This window comes from Amblyomma mixtum, chromosome 8 (assembly GCF_055824585.1).
Source record: "Amblyomma mixtum isolate Tamu chromosome 8, ASM5582458v1, whole genome shotgun sequence".
NCBI lineage: Eukaryota > Metazoa > Arthropoda > Arachnida > Ixodida > Ixodidae > Amblyomma > Amblyomma mixtum.
Window position 1 is genome coordinate 122,478,741 of NC_143019.1, and position 19,100 is coordinate 122,497,840.

The window sequence follows — 19,100 nt, forward strand, 5'->3', positions numbered from 1 at the left end:
ATTTACGACAGAAAACTTCTGTAGTCTGTCGTATTTTGGGCATGTAGTATTTCTGTAGTCTGTCCTCTGTAGTCTGTAGTGTCGTACTTCTGTAGTCTGTCTTCTGTAGTGTAGTATTTCTGTAGTCTGTCTTCTGTAGTGTAGTATTTCTGTAGTCTTTCTGTAGTGTAGTATTTCTGTAGTCTGTCTTCTGTAGTGACGTAATTCTGTAGTGTCGTATCTCTGTAGTCTGCCTTCTGTAGTGCATTTGTGTAGTGTGTTGTATTCCTGTAGTCATTACCAAGTACGCTTTATTTGTCAATTAATATGCAGGTACAGAGCAGCAGTCTGACTCTGAACATTCGATGCATTCCTGCAGTACAGCCAGGTATAAAAACGCCTCACTTGGAGCAAATCGACTATTTATTTACATATATACAGAATTTTTCTTCAGCAGGTCTCTCTTGTTCAGACTGTCCTAGGTGAAGAAAAAGAACAGTGATATATATAGTATGCATACACAACAAATGCATGCAAATGTTACAAAAGTCATACAGTGGAATCTTGATTATGCATTCCCCTTTCATGCAACGATCCACATTTAACATCAAATTGGCACGGGCCCGACGTAAACCCATAGGAATAATGCATTAAAGCCTCAATTATACAACTGAAGAATATGCACACGCCGCTTCATACGATGGCTGGCGGGAACCGTCCGGAATGGGAGAGACACTGGCATGCAGAGCACTTTACTGACAGAAGTGACGTCAACCAAGCTGTTTCCAGATAGAAATCAAGATGCACACGTGCATGCAACGTGTGACCAAGTGCATCATGGCCTGTAATGACTGTTCTGCCAACGGCTCAGAATGAGTCCGTGCATGCAACCCGCATCTATCAGTGCGAGGCGGTCCGCCTGGCCCGTTTTTCCGCGCGCTTCACTTACGAAGACGTTGCGGGAATAAAAACTGCACGTTCATACCACCATAAAGTTATTGTAGAGGCGGTAAAAAGAGTAGACATTTCTGTGATCGCTGGTGGCTAGTTCAAAAGCGCTTCTCACTACACCTTGAGTAAAGCACATGTTAGGCCTACAACACCAAGCAAGCGGTGTACTGTCAGCCGGCAGAACGCACATCACTGCAGAAATCGTGCCAAAGGTGGACATTGCGCTTTCTTTTTCCTTTAAGATACGAATTCTTAGTACAACATGAACTGGTGGGCGAGTTGGTCTGACATATCTTAGTGAAGCAGCGCAACGGCACAAGGCCAAGGGAAGAAGGGGACAAACAGCGCTGAACTGACAACAAATGTTTATTCCGGATGCTAACAGCATATATATACTCTTTTGCACCTTAGAAAAAACAAAGAAACAGAGAGCAGCAGAAAGTATCAATCCCAGTCATTGTGCGCATGCAGCTGTATCGCGTGTACATCGATCATTTGAAATCAGGAAGTTGTGCTCTTTCACCGAGATGGCAACGGAAGGAGTGCTGATACAATTCACACCCAGCTTCATGATCTCAGATGCCTCAATAATCTCTCGTGTAAGCTTATCCTTGTGTTTGGTAACAACTTGGCTGTTTTTGAATTCTGGGTAACATGAACAGTCACGACAGTGAGTGCCTATGTGGCGGGCCGCGTTCTTGACATTGTTTGCGTGCTCTTTAAGTCTTTCATTAAGACACCGGCCAGTTTGGCCGATGTATGACCCACCACACTTCAACGGGACTGAGTACACCACGTTGTCTTGGCATGGCACATACTTCATCCTGTGGTTTTTCTTGCAATTATGACCAGATTCCGATCATTTATCCGGGCGATTAACTCTCGCACACAAGCCACTCAGTCTGACAGGAGCCGAAAAAACAACATCTACTCCAGCCTTTTTCCCTATTCTCTTCAAATTGTGGGACACAACATGAACATAAGGAATTACTGCCAGATTTTTTTGCTTGGAATGGGGGACAGCTTTGCCCTCCTTCAGCTTTTTCAATATCCCTTCTGCTACTGATGCCAGAATATGAAGGGGGTATTTTGCGTCTGTTAGCCTATCAACCTGATTGGAGAAACTAAATTCAAACTTGTGTGGGCAGGATTTTTGCATGGCATTTTGAAAGCATGACGCCACAATGCCTCTTTTAACAAGCTTCGAATGGGCTGAGCTGTATGGAAGTAAGGGCTTTTTACCCCTAGGATCAAATGCCCAGCATACATGGAAATCAGTAAAATATAAGGTCAGATCAAGGAACTTAATGCGATCATTCACAGCCACTTCATGCGTAATTTCCAGCGGCGAAAGCACTTCACAGAATATCGCGCACAGGTCATTCACTTCCGCAGCGAAGCTAGCCGGGTCACAATCTAGTAAAATTAGGTAATCATCTACATATCGGAACACTCTTGCAACTGTTGAGCTCATGAGTGATTGTTCGAGTGCCCTGTCAAGCTTAGCAAGGAACATGTCACTTAGCAATGGAGCGATGCAAGATCCTATGCAGATCCCATTCTTTTGAACTGTTTTTATTCAAAAGAATGGGATCTGCATAGGATCTTGCATCGCTCCATTGCTAAGTGACATGTTCCTTGCTAAGCTTGACAGGGCACTCGAACAATCGCTCATGAGCTCAACAGTTGCAAGAGTGTTCCGATATGTAGATGAGTACCTAATTTTACTAGATTGTGACCCGGCTAGCTTCGCTGCGGAAGTGAATGACCTGTGTGCGATATTCTGTGAAGTGCTTTCGCCGCTGGAAATTACGCATGAAGTGGCTGTGAATGATCGCATTAAGTTCCTTGATCTGACCTTATATTTTACTGATTTCCATGTATGCTGGGCATTTGATCCTAGGGGTAAAAAGCCCTTACTTCCATACAGCTCAGCCCATTCGAAGCTTGTTAAAAGAGGCATTGTGGCATCATGCTTTCAAAATGCCATGCAAAAATCCTGCCCACACAAGTTTGAATTTAGTTTCTCCAATCAGGTTGATAGGCTAACAGACGCAAAATACCCCCTTCATATTCTGGCATCAGTAGCAGAAGGGATATTGAAAAAGCTGAAGGAGGGCAAAGCTGTCCCCCATTCCAAGCAAAAAAATCTGGCAGTAATATCTTATGTTCATGTTGTGTCCCACAATTTGAAGAGAATAGGCAAAAAGGCAGGAGTAGATGTTGTTTTTTCGGCTCCTGTCAGACTGAGTGGCTTGTGTGCGAGAGTTAATCGCCCGGATAAAAGATCGGAATCTGGTCATAATTGCAAGAAAAACCACAGGATGAAGTATGTGCCATGCCAAGACAACGTGGTGTACTCAGTCCCGTTGAAGTGTGGTGGGTCATACATCGGCCAAACTGGCCGGTGTCTTAATGAAAGACTTAAAGAGCACGCAAACAATGTCAAGAACGCGGCCCGCCACATAGGTACTCACTGTCGTGACTGTTCATGTTACCCAGAATTCAAAAACAGCCAAGTTGTTACCAAACACAAGGATAAGCTTACACGAGAGATTATTGAGGCATCTGAGATCATGAAGCTTTAAGCGAATTGTATCAGCACTCCTGCCGTTGCCATCTCGGTGAAAGAGCACAACTTCCTGATTTCAAATGATCGATGTACACGCGATACAGCTGCATGCGCATAATGACTGGGATTGATACTTTCTGCTGCTCTCTGTTTCTTTGTTTTTTCTAAGGTGCAAAAGAGAATATATATGCTGTTAGCATCCGGAATAAACATTTGTTGTCAGTTCAGCGCTGTTTTTGTCCCCTTCTTCCCTTGGCCTTGTGCCGTTGCGCTGCTTCACTAAGAGATTCTTAGTACAGATACTGCTACCTGCTTCTGCGTAGTGACAGCGGTTTTAGAGAAAGTTTGAACAGAAAGATATGTCACTGGCATGGCCGTATACTGTGCACTGCACATCTCCGAAGGGTTGTAGTAGTCATATTCCTGGCGCGTCGTTCATATTTTTTCGAGATTCATCCGACATCTACTTAATGTGCAGGAACAGAGCGCTCGCCTGCCTTGTCTAAAGCCGCCTCTTCCACGCTGAAAAACCTGGCTGCGTACGGTCTCAGAACAGTCTGCTAATGTGGTCCATAAGTGCTGTTAACAGTCTGGTTCATAAATATAATCTTCTGTGCGTCATCTCAGTAGCAGACTATCCTTAAGCAGAACTTGGGTAAAGCAGTATCTCACTATAGTAGGCAAATTCCAGTGCGATTTGCAGGTTATTCCATTGCCTAAGTGTACCATACAGACAGTTAGGAAATACAGTCAAGTTACGAGTTTTGTAAGCACATGAGCTTACCCAATCTATTCATGCATATAACAAGAGACTATTGGCTTGAACAGATATTTACCGCCGCAGGCCACAGCACTTCTGTGCCAGGTAGCGCGTCACCTTCTTGTGGTACTTTTGGAGATCCTCAGCCGAGCAACCCTTCAGCTTCAAATAGTGCCAGAAGGAATCTGCAGAGATGGGGTAATAAGTAATGTTAGTGTGGTTGAATATAAAAAATGAGCAGATCGAATAATGAGCATTAATACACCTAACATAGGTTGTCAGTTCGAATCCGTGCTGCAAGAAAGGCTCTAACTTAACTAGTAAGTTTATGCTGCACGACAGGCTGAATCGTATGACACCATCTGGTACATTCATGCCAAACGGTTCACCCACTAATTTTACAGGAATGTCGTGACTAAGCAGCCAGACTTTAATGCCTGCCAGACAGATATACATATACTGATCGATATAGTTTAGTTTCGAGCTGTGGTGCTCGAGCATCACACTGCCACCTGCTATTATTTTATTCCATTATCTAACCACCTCGGCTCCCATGGCTGGGATACACTACTGGGATACACTGCTGCATTGGAGGCTGCCAACTTGGGTTCTATCCGTGGAATCAGCACAACTCAGGCTCAAAACGCAACCAGGCTGAGAACGCAACGCAATGCTCTAAAATTACTACCTCGGGCTAATAGCTCTGGGAGCAAAGCTTCACACACTGGTGCATAATATTATACTTCAGATACACCCATCAAAGCAGTAGAGAGAAAAGCCCTTTGATGAATAACAAAATTTAGCTGGAGTTTAAAAACCCACTTGCACTCTGCGTAGGTTTGGGACTTGGGGGAAAAAGAGAGGTGCAGGAAATTGCAAAGGTTTTCAAGCAATTTCAACAAAATTTCAAAAATTATACAGCCCCTGAATTAGGGATGGCATACATCAAAGTGGTGACAAATGGAGTGACAAAGTTCCTTACACAGTGTGTGCACTGATGAGGAATGAGGAGGATTTGGTGTTTAACTGGAAGATTAACAGCAAATAAAGTTTATTGCGCATATCTGCTTCCTATGAAAGGCTAACCGCCGAATTCAGAAGTGCGCCTCAACTCGATACTCCGTCTCCACTCTGTGGAGTGGAGAAAACAACTGCTCTTCCATTTGATGGACAGTTAGGATTGAAGAATGCCACTCGGCATTTCTTCAGACAAGGAGCTGCTCTAGAGACCTTCTTCCAACTGCCGTCCCTCGAGGAAGCATGAAAGGCAAATGATGATGAGAATAAGGCGAAAAATTGCCTTTGGCTACAAAAAAGCATGGCATGGCTATTATGTGTCTGTTTTATCACGCTGCACCACCTTAACAACACAAAGAACCTCACCGTTTATTAGCCTAGTAAAACATCTTTTGCAAGCTGCCTGACGATAGCAACAGAGAAAACTACCGGAAACGCTTGCACATCTGGCAACCTTTGCCACCAATGATGTAGCGTCTATGTAGGCATTTACGAATGGTGTAAAAACTGCCGTTCGTCAACTTGTGGGAGGTTTCGCTGGCCTGCAGAGGCCAGCGGCGAAGCTGAGAAGTACCAAAATGGGTTTGGATTTATGGGGTTTAATGTCCCAAGTGACTCAGGCTATGAGGGATGCCATAGTGAAGGGCTCTGATAATTTCATCCAGATGGGGTTCTTTCACTTGCACTGACATCGCACAGTACACAAGCTTCCAGCATTTTGTCTCCATCAGAATGCGACTGCCGCGGCCAGGATCGATCCTGTGTCTTTGAAGTCAACAGCTGAGCACCGCAACCCCTGAGACTGCTTCATCATCAAATTATGCATTACATAAATGACACTGCATCACAGAAAAGGACTAACAGTCATGGCCAAACTGTAGTTACAGCCAAAAGTTGGCACCGTGAACCTGCTCCCCACATCCAAAAGCTTAGACAGCTTCAGCCAACACGCAGGAATCAGATTGTCTCCCAAACCCCATGACACTGCCTCCCAAAGAAGGTGGCAGCCAATAAGTGGGCAACAAAAAAGTAAACTGTGGGTAACAACTTGAACGTCTTGCATCACGCTACAAGGTGATGTGAAATTTGAGGAAAGGCCCCAAGAAGCACATAATTTTTAGATTTTCAGAGCACTCTTAGCCCTTTAAATGCCAAATGTTTTCCTAAAAAACATGCCAGAAATTTTAAGCAATCAATTTTTTTGTGTACATTATTCTTGAAGCCACTTCATTGCATACACATGGGTAGCTGCAGAGCAGTCAGCTCAATGCACCGATTGTGGTCGACAGCACTCAGACATACAGACAAGGGACAGAAACAAAAAAGATGATGGCACAGGCACTGAACTTAAAACTTTTCCCAGAACTGCCGACATACTGCATAAATACCCACACCACAGGCACCAACACGCAGCGATTTATGCACTCGCGGTAACAAGAAGTGGTATGAGAAGTAGTGGAAAAACAACAAAAGCTAGAAGCAAAAACCAGGAGACACAGCACAGGATAAAACCAGAACAAGGTGAGAGAAAAATTTATAACCAAGTCATTTTTAAGACTGCCAACAGTGGATAGGTTTGACCGAAAGAATATTTAAGAACTGGTCTGATAAAATGGAACTAAAAAACCTTATACACAAACACAGACCAAGCGCAGTGAAAAAAAAAATGAAGGAGAAATGGCAAGAAAAAACACGCAATACAAGCAAAATGGCGATTGGGTAAGCAAACGAGAATTAAGCAACAAGCGAAGGTGAAGTGTGCTAAAAATTAAAAGGATAAAAGCGGAATAAAAACGCGCATGAGCCACAAAGGTGAAGCCAACAATTAAGATGGTTAAAAGTGGAAGATGACGTACAGTGAAGCCGAGAGATAAAATATAAAAAAGTGAAATTCAATAACCAGTGTGAAGGCAAAAATCAAGGAAAAACACCAAAAGAGGGAAGTTGGCAGAAGAGGCAAGGCATGTAACACACATGTAGAACCAGGGCTAGATCAAGTACGTCCACAAAGAAAGGCAATCCTCCGAGTGAAACCAAGCGTGTTCTTTACATTCACCCCGGAGCCTGAAAATCTCTGCGGCTTCCACCATTGCATTGCGTCAGCTTATTACGGGGCTCTATTAACACAGTGGCTTTCTCGAACTTTGGGCAGCATGGCTTTTTTGCGTCCCATTATCAGCAGTGGACTTGCAGGTACCTAAGAGATGTACCCGATAAATCAGTGTAATGCTCTCTTAGCCTTCCATTGATGCCAATGTATACCTTGCAGCAAGAAAAAGGGATTGAGAAAGCACTTCTTGTGCATGCCACTAAGGGTTTCTGTGCAATGCAGTGCAGCCTGTTTCTTTTTTCTTTTTCATTGACGATCCTAGAGAGGTGTGATAGGTGATGGGGGGGGGGGGCGGCAGCAAAAAAAGCATCTACTCTATCTCTCGAATTTTCTAAAGGTAAATTTCACAGAACATTAAGAAAATCGGAGAGAAAGCAGGAGTAGACATTGCCTTTTCTGACCCCCTAGCACCTATTGCAGTTGCGGAATCCTAAATGAAAAAAAAAGACGCTGCACCACGCAGCACAGAAAACCCTTAGCGCCATGCGCGGAGGGCATTTAATCAATCCTTTTGTCTTGCGGCAAGGTATACATTGGCATCAATGAAAGGATAAGGGAGCATAAGATTGATTTATCGGGTACATTTCTCGGGAATCTGCCAGTCGGAAAGAGCAAAACCACAAAACTATCACACAGAGGCAGGTGACAACACAAGGCCGTACTGACAACTGAAAATTTATTGAACAGCAGTGCTTATATAGACAAGTCACGTGTGTAATCTGCAAACAATCGTAAAGAGGCAAAAAAATTCAATGGCAACCATAGAGCTGAGCAAATATGACAATCACCTGCTCAAAAACGAAACAAAAACAACCGGGGGAAACACAGACAGAAACGCTAATTTTCCTGAAAAATGAACACAGTAGGCGTGCTGACACACTTATCTGGCTCTGACCTCAAGATGGCAACAGCCTCGACAATTTCTCTTTCCAACTGCTTCTTTCTTCATCCAATAATCTGTGTGCAGTTCAGTTTGGGATAGCAGTCTACAATGAGACAGTGAGTGGGACGGCAAATGCCTCCGGGTCTACTCAAGGAACACGCATACTCTTGCAAACAAATGTGTAAACATCTACCACTTTGGACGATATAAAACTGGCCACAGCTGAGGGGAATCTCGTACAACATGCCCGTTGGCGGTACTTTTTGAATGCCTCATGCCATGTGCAACGGGGGTGGTGTACACGATTCCTCTCAGCTGTGGTCGATTTTATACCGGCCAAATTGGTAGATGGTGAAACACTCCCTTGCAAGAGTATTAGCATTCCTTGGGTAGGCCCGGACGACCTTGACTGCCTGTCCACTGTCCCAGTTGTAAGGACTGTTAACCTAAACTGAACTGCACATTATTATTGGATGAATAAAGGGCCAGTTGGAAAGAAATTCTCAAGGCTGTTGCCATCCTGAGGTCGAAGCCAGATAGGTGGGATAGCACGCCTTCTGTGTCCATTTTTCAGAAAGAATTGGAATTTGTTTCCCTCCCTAGGTTGTGTTTGCAATGATTGTTTGCAGATTACATGCGCAACTGATCCATATGAGCACTCATTTCTTCAATAAATGTTCAGTTGTCGTACCGCCTTGTGTTTTGCCTGCCTTTGTCCCATTCTGTTTTGCGGTTTTTCTAACGATTTCCAACCAACTGGCCTACAAGCACGTCCTAAATCTGCAAGTTCATTGCCAAAACTGTGACCGAAAAAAGCCATGCCACCCATGTTCGAAAAAGTGCCATTGTGTTAAAAAAGCACCAGAATAAGCCGACATGACGAACTGGTGGGAGCCGCCGGGATTTTGAGGCTCGAGGATTAATGGGCAAGAACACCCTCAGAAAAAAAGATTGCCTTTCTTCAGGGTGTTTGACCTAGCCCTGGTTTTAAAAACATCTTGCATGCCTTGACTTTTCTGCCAACTCCTCTATTTTCGCGTTTTTGTTTGCTTTTATCTTTAATACTAATTGAATTTCATATTTTGATATTTTCTCTCTCGTTTTTACAGTAGCTCATCTTCCTCCTGTAGCCATGTTAATTCTTGGCTTCACCTTTGTTGCTCACGTGCATTTATTGCCCTTTTATTCTTTCAGTTTTTTAGCTCACTTCACCTTTGTAGACCAATTCTTGTTTGCTTGCCCAATCACCATTTTCTTTTCACGGCATGTTTTTTCTTGCCATTTTACTTTTATTTTACTGCCCTTGATCTGTGTTTGCGTGTAGTGTTTTAGTTCCGTGTTATCAGACCAGTACTTGAAAATTTTGGTCAAACCGTTCCACTGTTTCACGTGCTGGTGGTCTTAAAAATGACTTGCTTAAAACTATTCCTTTAACCTTGTTATGGTTTCATCCTTCCCTGCTCTATAGTCTTGGTTTCTGTTTCTAGTTTGTGTTGTTTTCCCACTATTGGCCATATCACTTATTGTTGCCACGAGTGCATAAAATTGCCACCTGTTGGCGCCTGTGTTTTGGTTATATATGCAGTGTTTCGGTGATTCTGGAATAAATCTGTAGTCAGCACCTGTGCCCTCATATTTTTTCTTTCTGACCCCAGTCTGTGTTTCTAAGCTCTGTCAACCACAAAGGATCAGACCAACTAGACCGACAGCTTGTCCTATTCCAGCTCAATGCGTACTTTTCAAAGAAATGCTATGGCGAAAACACTGTACTTACAGTAAAGCCTGCTTGACTGAGCGAATACCACTGGCAATTCGCAAATTCCCAGCCTGCTCCTGATTGCTGGCTCAAGCCGCACGCAACTTTGTGGCTTGCACGACTTCCACGCAACTCTTGGTCCCTTGAAACTGAAACATAGAGGGATGAGTGAGAGATATCAGATTTGATATGCTTGTATTGCTGCAATGACTAAGAAAAAACGATATTTTTCATAAGAACAATTATTATTTCACACTAGCTTCGCAGAGTAAACCTCGTTTATCACGACCTCGTTAACACTGACATACTGCACAGTCCCAGCCTGACTGCATCTAGTTCTATGGTGTCATATGCTTGTTAGCTATGAGCCCTTGGCCTTGCACCGGTTAATACAGACAACCACGGAATGGGCAATCAGCTCCGACCTTTTGAGTCATAGATACTCACAAGCTCAGTGGTCCCAGGGGTTCTAGAAATATTGGCAGGGCGACACAGTAACAAGCATTCCGCACCACTTGCTCTCGCTTCATTGCAAAAAAACTCTCACAGCAGACCTGTCCTCCATTTTGCAGTGTGAAAATAATCAAATTCAAAGCATGCACACAAAATGTGGACCTCTCTTCGAACAGAGCTTCAGAAATACGGGTATAATTATTGTAATTAAACCTACCTGCAGTTTTCAATTTATCCTAAAATTTTATGCAACTCGACAAGCAATAAGCATTAAAAAGGAATTAAAATAGCCAGCACTGTTTAAACAATATAGCTACGAAGAAATACGAGACGTATCCACTACTCTCCAGTGGTTCTTTAGCTTCATGCATTATCAATCTACACTTTCTTACAGGCACATTTGCACGCGAAACTTGGGTTTAACCCAATCTTGATGAATCTTTCTGGAACGCAACAATCAGGAGAAACCAGTTTTACTCAAAAACAAAGGGCCCTATACAATGCATCACAAGGCCGGCTAGGCGCACTCAAGACTACAGCCCCTTCCACAAGTCTCCAATTTGCCTGTCCTCTACAAGTTGCAGGATCCCTGTCCACTGCTTGTCGAATTTCGCTATCCCGCCTTGCTAGTTCTCCCACTGCCCTTCTCAAACTCTTGGAATTCTGTTGCTCTAGCAGATCATCAGCTATTGTATTATTTTTTGTTTTAGCACTACACACTGCATGCCAACAATGCTGGATAATGTACTTTAAATAGGTTTGTAGAGCGTGCAAGTGGCTTGCAGCTTGACGAATAGGTGAGAAAAAAACGCGGAGCCTGACAAATAGGTGTGAAAAAAACGTGGGTTATTTGGAAGAAATGGGCTTGGGCAGGAGATGTAATGCAAAGGCAAGATAACCAGTGGTCCTTAAGAGTGATAGAGTGGATTCCAAGAGAAGGCAAACGTAGCAGGGGGCAGCAGAAAGTTAGGCGGGCGGATGAGATTAAGAAGTTTGTGGGGATACGGTGGCCACAACTGGCGAAGGACAGGGTTAATTGGAGAGACATGGGAGAGGCCTCTGCCCTGCATTGGGTGTTAGACTGATGATGATGACAACCTGGTGAATTTGCCTCGCAACAACCGCTGCAGCCTGATATTTTGTAGAGCAGCACAATGGCCTTCATTTTTTGAGTGGTGAAGTATTCAAATAGCATTTTGTTTCAACCATGAGTGTAAAGGGAAGACATTTTATGTTGCACAAAATGAAGGAATTACATGCATACTGGGCTTTGGAAGAATGCCCTGTGGACATTACAAAACACTGCCATCCTTGCTTTATCTCTGCCAGGTAACAAAATTCATTATTCTCCAAATACTTTGGAGAAAGACAAGCTGCCGTGCACTCATTCGAGCTCAGTGGACTTTCCCTCAAACCAATCTTCAGTAAATAATATCAGGATTAGGCAAAAGTAACTGTAGTGTATTTCAGTGAGTCAGTGCCTTTTACAGAAAGTTTTGGAAACAGAAAAGTTTATGAGCTTTGTGAGCACATGATTGCCCAATCTATTTACATAGTCAAATGGGAAATTTGCCTTCCTATTCAATTTATGCACATTCAAACAATATTTACCGCTGCAGGCCACATCAGTTCTGTATCAGGTAGCACATGCCAAAAAAAGCCTTGATAGCGTAATAAGTAATGTGTGGTTGACTATAGAACTTAAAATCTAGGCCATATCTCTTGGATCTAATCTTGACATATTTCTGCATAATACTATACTGCAGATACAAAAAGCAAAGCAATAGAGAGAGACAGAGAAACTTTGCTAATGAAATGAACAAAATATTTACTTAAAATCACTGACCTGTTACTCAGCATGAGGGAGGAAATAAGAGGGAAAGACGAAGGAAAACAGGTGCAGAAAATTGTTAACGTTTAGAAAATAATAAATTTAAACAATTTTTGGAAATGATGTATCCATTACTTTACATGGTTTTAAAGGGTTTAATGCCACAAAGCGGCGCAGGCTATACAGGGCGCTATTGTAGAGGACTGGAAAATTCTTTAGGTGTGCTGACATCACACGGTACATGGGCCTCTAGCATTTCGTCGCCATTGAAATGAGACTAGTACAGCTGGAATCAAAACTGGCTGGAATCGAACCTGCCTCCTCCGGGTCAGCAGCCAAGCACAATAACCACTCAGCCACCATGACGGCTCCCATTTGGGGTGACATGCATCAATGTGGTGACTGACGGGGCTGACTAAGTTCACTTCAGAGAGGGTGTGCATTGATGAGGTTATATAGTTCAATTCTCCCTGTGCCACATAATTAGACAGGTAAAAATTTATTATGAGCATATGCTGCCTATGGCAGGCCAAGAGATGTAAGACACAAAGCATATGTCCATAAAATGAAAGCAAGAACAGCACAGTTTCCTGCTGTGAGTAACCGCTCCACTATCCAAAAGGATAGCCAGCTTCTTTAAAAAATGTATGTCCTGCCTATGTCCATTTATTATTCCCGCTCAGATTTTAATTCGCATTTATTTCCAACCAACTCAGTTCTCTCCCAATCTCTTATCATTAACCCTACGATTTTCCTGAGTGATTCACCGCACTGTTCTCAATTTTAAGCCCTTTGTAAAGTACCCCACTTTTCCCGACAGCTTAGCAAAGGCAAAGCAGTTTAAAATTTCTTTTTGAGCATACTGCAAGGTGCTGCTCGTAACTTCTGAGTGCATGCCTGAGGCAATAAACCCCTTTCTTATTCTCCCAACCATTTCTTTCAAATGCTCTATATCTGTGCATGACCTGGCCGAGGTGTATTCTGTTTCGACTTCCAGTACCTTACTGCATTTCATAAAAAGGCCTCTTTCCTGATTATTAAGTATTGATTTAGCTCTCATTTTCACACTGAGTATTGATGTCCTCAATCATTTGCAAGAATTCATCACTTATACTACAACTCACCATTAATACTACAATAACATGAAATCCAATATAACTGAGCGGTTCTCCATGAGTCTTCGCATTTCCTGAACCAACCTGCTGCTATGCAGAGAGGGTCACCTCGTCTAGCATCATCACATCTTGTTCAGGGTATGTGGGTTGTGCAAAGAAAACAACAGTTGATTTCAGGTCACTGCAGTCAAAGCTACAAAGTAGCTGGTGCAATGAAATGTTAGTTCTAAGAAGGTCTGCTCGTTTTTTTTTATGCAGGCCCAAGTGAACACAGGCTAAACTGCATGCTGTTTGATGTCAGTGCAGGATAAAGATCCCCAGGTGGCCAAAATTATTCTGCAGCCCTCTGCTACGGCACCTCTTTTCTTCTTTAACTCCCTCCTTTATCCCTTCCCTTGCATCATTGTTCAGGTGCCTATCAAGATGTGAGACAGTTACTCTGTCACTTCCTTGGCTCAAAAACCAATTTTAAATTTTTCAAGGATACTTTCAAGAACGTAGAGGTACAAACTGTACAGTAAAGCACATGCCACAGCAATAAACCAGCAATACATCTGCGCTGACAGGAGCTTGCCAAGTACGCTGCAAGGATGCTATGCCACGCAAGATTTGGTGTCATCATACAATGTTACTTTACTGACTGACATTTCAGTGTACAAGCAAGAAATACCATTACAGTATTATCGTACAGCACAACGTTTTTAAAAGATAAACGAACATTTTGGCCCTTTTAGAGGACACACATGCATAAAAGGCAACAGGTGTGGAATAGTCACTGCACCTGAAGCAGGCTCAACTTTATAATAACAGCGCAGTGTCAAGAGCTACATGAGCGGCTATATTTCGTACAAATTTGCAGTTCATGTAATAAGCTGAGGTACTGCTGTAAAGTGCATGTAGAGTTCTGCATGCATTTTTAAACACAGCAGTGAGCCTATGTTGAAAATATTTTTCAAAACAGGCAGGTAAGGTATGCGTAACTGAAAAAGATAATTACCATGAATGGCTTGGAGGGATGGCACAGCTGAAGGCAGGAAGCACGCATGGCCCAGCAGATGCTGGCAGCTGGCAACTGCAGATAAATACGTCCCGACCAACAGCTGTCAGTGCCAGTGACAATGTCATGAATGACAACAAAACAAACTGTCGACTGCTTCAGAAACTAAAATGAGGTATTAATATAGGAACACAAAAAGCAATGAGGTGGCCCATGACAAAATAAATAAGGAGATTGTATGTGAAACACCCATACACATTCTTTGAGTACATTTACATGACTGTCATAACCACATTGAAAGATGAGCTGGCTGGAATACCGCTTTATTCTTATGCATGATGAAAAGAGCCCAACTATTCGAATATAGCATGCACAGGCTTTAGTTAATTACTATTAGGGTGCCTTGCACCAGCGTCTAATGTATTCTTAAATTGAACATAGCACCCAGTCGACCAGTTTACCTTGCATAAATGAGAAGAGAAAATGCAAAAGACATGCATTCAATACCAAGGAGCCCGATATCTCACGTCACAACCGAGCATGATACGAAAATTAGTAGTGCATTTAACAAATTCCACACAAATAAAAACAGCAAAACATTTGTCGAGTGGTAATTCAAGTAGGGGCAAGAGCAAAAAAAAAATACCGAAGAACACTGGTGAGTGAGGTGCAGGGAGGTCTGTGGGTAGGGTTCCGTGCCTGGGAACAGTTCCGAGCGCGGAGAACTGCTGCCGACAGTCAACCAAGAATAAATAAGAGAAAGTGAAAATGAATAACAAACCATCACCAATTGCGAACGACCTGAAAGCGGGCCGCATAAGCGAGGCATACAGCAAAAAGCTTGAAATCCCAAATAAGTGTGCAGTTGCATCCCCAACAGTTCAGTGCCCTGAAGGAGAGGAAGCATGGACGCCTACAGTTCAGGGAAGACACAAGAACGACCTAACTGACATAATATTGCCAAATTCTGTTCCAATGGGGAAGCACAGATAAAAAGTTTACAAATGACTAGTACATATGCGCCAGCCTTCCACATGCGATCACTGTCTTCAAAATAATTTGCATGACGAAAAAATTCAGGGGGCACTTTGACTGTCTAAAGTGGGTAGAGGCGGAAGCGTTTTCCGCACCACCTTCGCTGTTTCTGTGGCACTGGTGGCGTCACATATAATTGAGTACTAATTACTAAGTGATGGCAAATCGCTAATGAATTGTTAATTACTGATTAATGCCTGAATACTAATTAACTGCTAATTAATGACGCTTAAGCTTCGCCTTTAGGAGTGGAACGCGACAGCGCGTTGTAGCGCTGCCAGGGAGTCCACGGAACGCCACCACCCGTTCGGCGCGATGCCTTGCCCTTTGAACGCAACGCTTTTTGAGGAAAGGAAATGGCGCAGTAATTCTCTGTCATCTCGGTGGACATCTGAACCGCACCGTAGAGGAAGGGAGGTGGGAGTGAAAGAAGATAGATAAAGAGGAGCCGTAATGAAGAAAATGAAAATTGTATTTGAGGAAAGGAAATTACGCAGTAACTGTCTCACATATCTCGGTGCACACCCGTCAAAATTCAGGGGGGCACTTTTTTGACCTAAAGTGTGGTCACTGATGTGTGGTTAAGATGTTAAGCTTCGCCCCTAAGTGTGGAACGCGACAGCGTCTTGCAACGCTGCCAAGGAGTCCATAGAACGCCATCGCCCATTCGGTTCTACGCCTCGCTCGTCGGTAAATTGGTTTTTGAGGAAAGGAAATGTATCTGTCTCTCATTTGTCGGTGGACACCTAAACCTCGCCGGAAGGGAATGGAGGAGGATGAGAGTGAGTGAAGACACCGTATTCACTAGACGCGCCTTTGTTCATTCCAAACCATCGAGCTGGCATGGCGGAGTGGATAGCATGCTCGTCTCTCACGCCGAAGACCGGGGTTCGATTCCTGAGCTCGACCAATTTCTTAATCGGTTTTATTTATTTATATGGCCTGACTAGAAAAGCTAATTAGGCTAATTGGGTAATTAAGCAATTAACTAAGCTCAGTCCCACTTACTTGGAGCATCACTATACGATCGCTTCAATTGGTGCATGGTTACTAGGCAAAGTGCAATTGGCCCCGTTTGAAATTCGCGCACTGTGACGTCACGACCGTTTCCACCAACTGAAAAGCGTGACATTTTCTGTCGACAACTGCTGCTTACAACGATGAGACATTAAAGGCTTCCGCCTTAATATTAAGAAGTAAGCACTGATCCGATGAGCACCAACACCGAGCAAAACCATCCGTCGTCTGTTCGCAGTTCGCCTAGCGCGAGTGCTTCATCGCGCAGCACTGCCGCTCATAATAATCTTCTAAATAGCACAAATCCATCCGATGGGTACCAGCCGCGAGCAAAATCACCCGTTGTCAGTTCCCTCGCCTGTTCTCAGCTGTCCACGCAAAAGCGCTCTCACCCGCGGCACTGATCGTCGTCTACTACGCAGTACAAATCCATGCCAGTTGAATGTAGTAAACATTGTCTGTAGTTTTTCGCAGCGCTAGCAAGCGACCGCATAACTCTGTTGTGATCTCTGGTGGCATTTTTATTTACCACGGCACCTGAGTACTAAACGCAGACATAGACTATGAAGCAAGACTTGTCACGCAGGCTATACGTCCGTTCTTTTCAGGCAACGCATTATAGCTGAGGCAACCGCACGCAGACTGCCTCCACTGCCATCCCTATATAGCCGCACACTAATAACGCGTGTGAATACAGATCAGTAATAGAGAAGCGGTGACGGTACTCACCAATCATGCAGCTCATCCAGGCTTAGTAAAACCGCGCCGTCGTCTTCATTGCCTTTCCAGATGACAAGACGTCGTAGCGCTGCCTTTCTTCATGGCTTTGCCCGTCCAAACTCACCGATGTTGACTGGGTGTAATACTCGTCGTTGGCTTCCAAAACACACTTCTGTTCTTCACACATGTCCGCCGCACAAGCACTCAAACAATGCCATGAAAATCCAAATAACACAAAACGTGAGGCAACGCACGCACTGACATGGCGCCGGCGCCAGCGGCTTTGCCCTTGTTTTTGCGTCGTTGAAAAAACTGCAACTCAAATGCGCTTTTTTACTACTAATATTTAAATTATGTTCAGAAAAAAAATATTTCAATTTTTTTAAATTTATTTTTTTATTAAGTGCGAACACTAAAGCGATTTTAAATACTTTTGTAGAAGCTGCGATCCTGTGATCCCATCACCCAGGGTGCCCCGGATGTTCTAGCAGACGACGGAGCAGACGACGGCGCAGACGACGCTGTTGACGGAATGAAATTTCGTTTGCTGCCAGCTAAAATCTCTTAATTGCGACAAAACGGGCAAAGAAATGCACCGTACCTCAAGCTGGTGCATATCAAGGATATGTTGGACGTGAGCGGTAGGACTGAGAGCAGCTGCGATGCATTACTTTGACTGACGCGGGCATGCTCGACGGAGATTTACACGAAACTGAGGGCTTAACTGTGACCCGTACAAGCGGATAACTTTGATATCAACTGCTTTGCGAAACTACGCCGATAGTCGCGTCACACTTTAGCTGATATGCAACAGCGGCTCGCACTCGCCGCATCTTGCTCGCGTGTACTTTCACAATTGAGCAAGAGCCCACATGGAAGCCGATAGAAGCAACTGTGTTTTCGAGTTCAGATTGTTCCGCGAAATACGAGCAGCTTGTTTTAGCACGCACTCGAATTGTAGTTCTCAGCCAGTGCGTCACGAGCGGTGACGATGGCCTCGATGACGAGCGTAAGAATCACCTTAAGGTGGCCGCAACGAAGCCGGTATCCCAAGCGTATATGTGAGCTAAAAGTTGTTTACCTGTGCTGCAAACGTGGGCTCAGTCGCAGTCCAGCCGCTAGCTGCTCAGTTTTCCAGCCTTGCGAGCCCAAGTCGCTGGCTGCTGAGCATTGCGGGAGCTGAGCTTTCAGAAATGACACTGCCCGCGAGCGCGCCGGGCGACAAGTTTGCACTGCTCCCTGGATGTCGTATTCGTCGCTAAGCCTGGCAGGTTTCATATCGATGCCAGAGCTGAGAGTGCTTTCGAACTGGCTAGCGCTGAGGTGCTACTCTCTTCACTATACGTTGTACTGTGAACCATGTCTCGTAGTGAAATAAAGATATGCGCGGTTTCCGCGCTAACGGTGACGTCGAGGACGAGCTTAATAAACGCTGTAAGGCAGCAGATATTCGATGCATATATGTGTGCTAAATTTGTTCACCTATGCTGCATGCAAACGTGAGAATAAAGTCTCGCTCAGTCGCAGGACAGACGCTCGCTGCTCGATTTTCCAGCCTTGCCTGCTCAGTTCGCGAGCTACTGAGCCAATCATTGAGCGAGACGAGCTTTCGGCAACGACGCCGCCCGCGGGCGCGCCGGCCGACGAACTGCGCGCTGCTCTCTAGCTACCCTTGTCGTCGCTAAGCATAGCCGATTGCACATCGACGCCTAAGCTGAGTGCGATTCGGAACTGGCTAGCACTGAGGTGCTACCCTCGCCACCGTTTTACTGTGAGCCCCGCGTCATTGTGAAATAAGCTCGGTTTCCGCGACCCCTTCAGGAGCAGAGCTAGCAGAAGCCAGGCGAGCTGCAATGGGCAGCAGAAGCGGCTGTGGGAGAAAATTTGTTTTGCTGTTATCGCTT

The 19,100-nt window shown here is 44.3% G+C and overlaps 1 protein-coding gene across 3 annotated transcripts; it reads right to left on the bottom strand.

Annotated features, from left to right (window-relative positions):
- Nucleotides 1-384: 384 nt before the first annotated feature.
- On the bottom strand, nucleotides 385-17,497 carry LOC149334179 (uncharacterized). Of its 3 annotated transcripts, none has more exons than XM_089555058.1 (6): nucleotides 17,206-17,497; nucleotides 15,071-15,149; nucleotides 14,425-14,499; nucleotides 10,047-10,177; nucleotides 4,339-4,447; nucleotides 385-452 (listed from the first exon to the last, which is right to left on the bottom strand). In XM_089555058.1, exons 1-6 carry the CDS (start codon nucleotides 17,219-17,221, stop codon nucleotides 407-409), a joined length of 456 nt encoding a protein of 151 aa, XP_089411184.1. In that variant the 5' UTR covers nucleotides 17,222-17,497; the 3' UTR covers nucleotides 385-406. The 3 variants fall into 3 exon arrangements, with proteins under 3 accessions (XP_089411184.1, XP_089411183.1, XP_089411185.1); XM_089555057.1 differs by having other exon boundaries at nucleotides 15,071-15,152; XM_089555059.1 differs by having other exon boundaries at nucleotides 385-457; nucleotides 15,071-15,152.
- Between the last annotated feature and the right edge of the window lie 1,603 nt (nucleotides 17,498-19,100).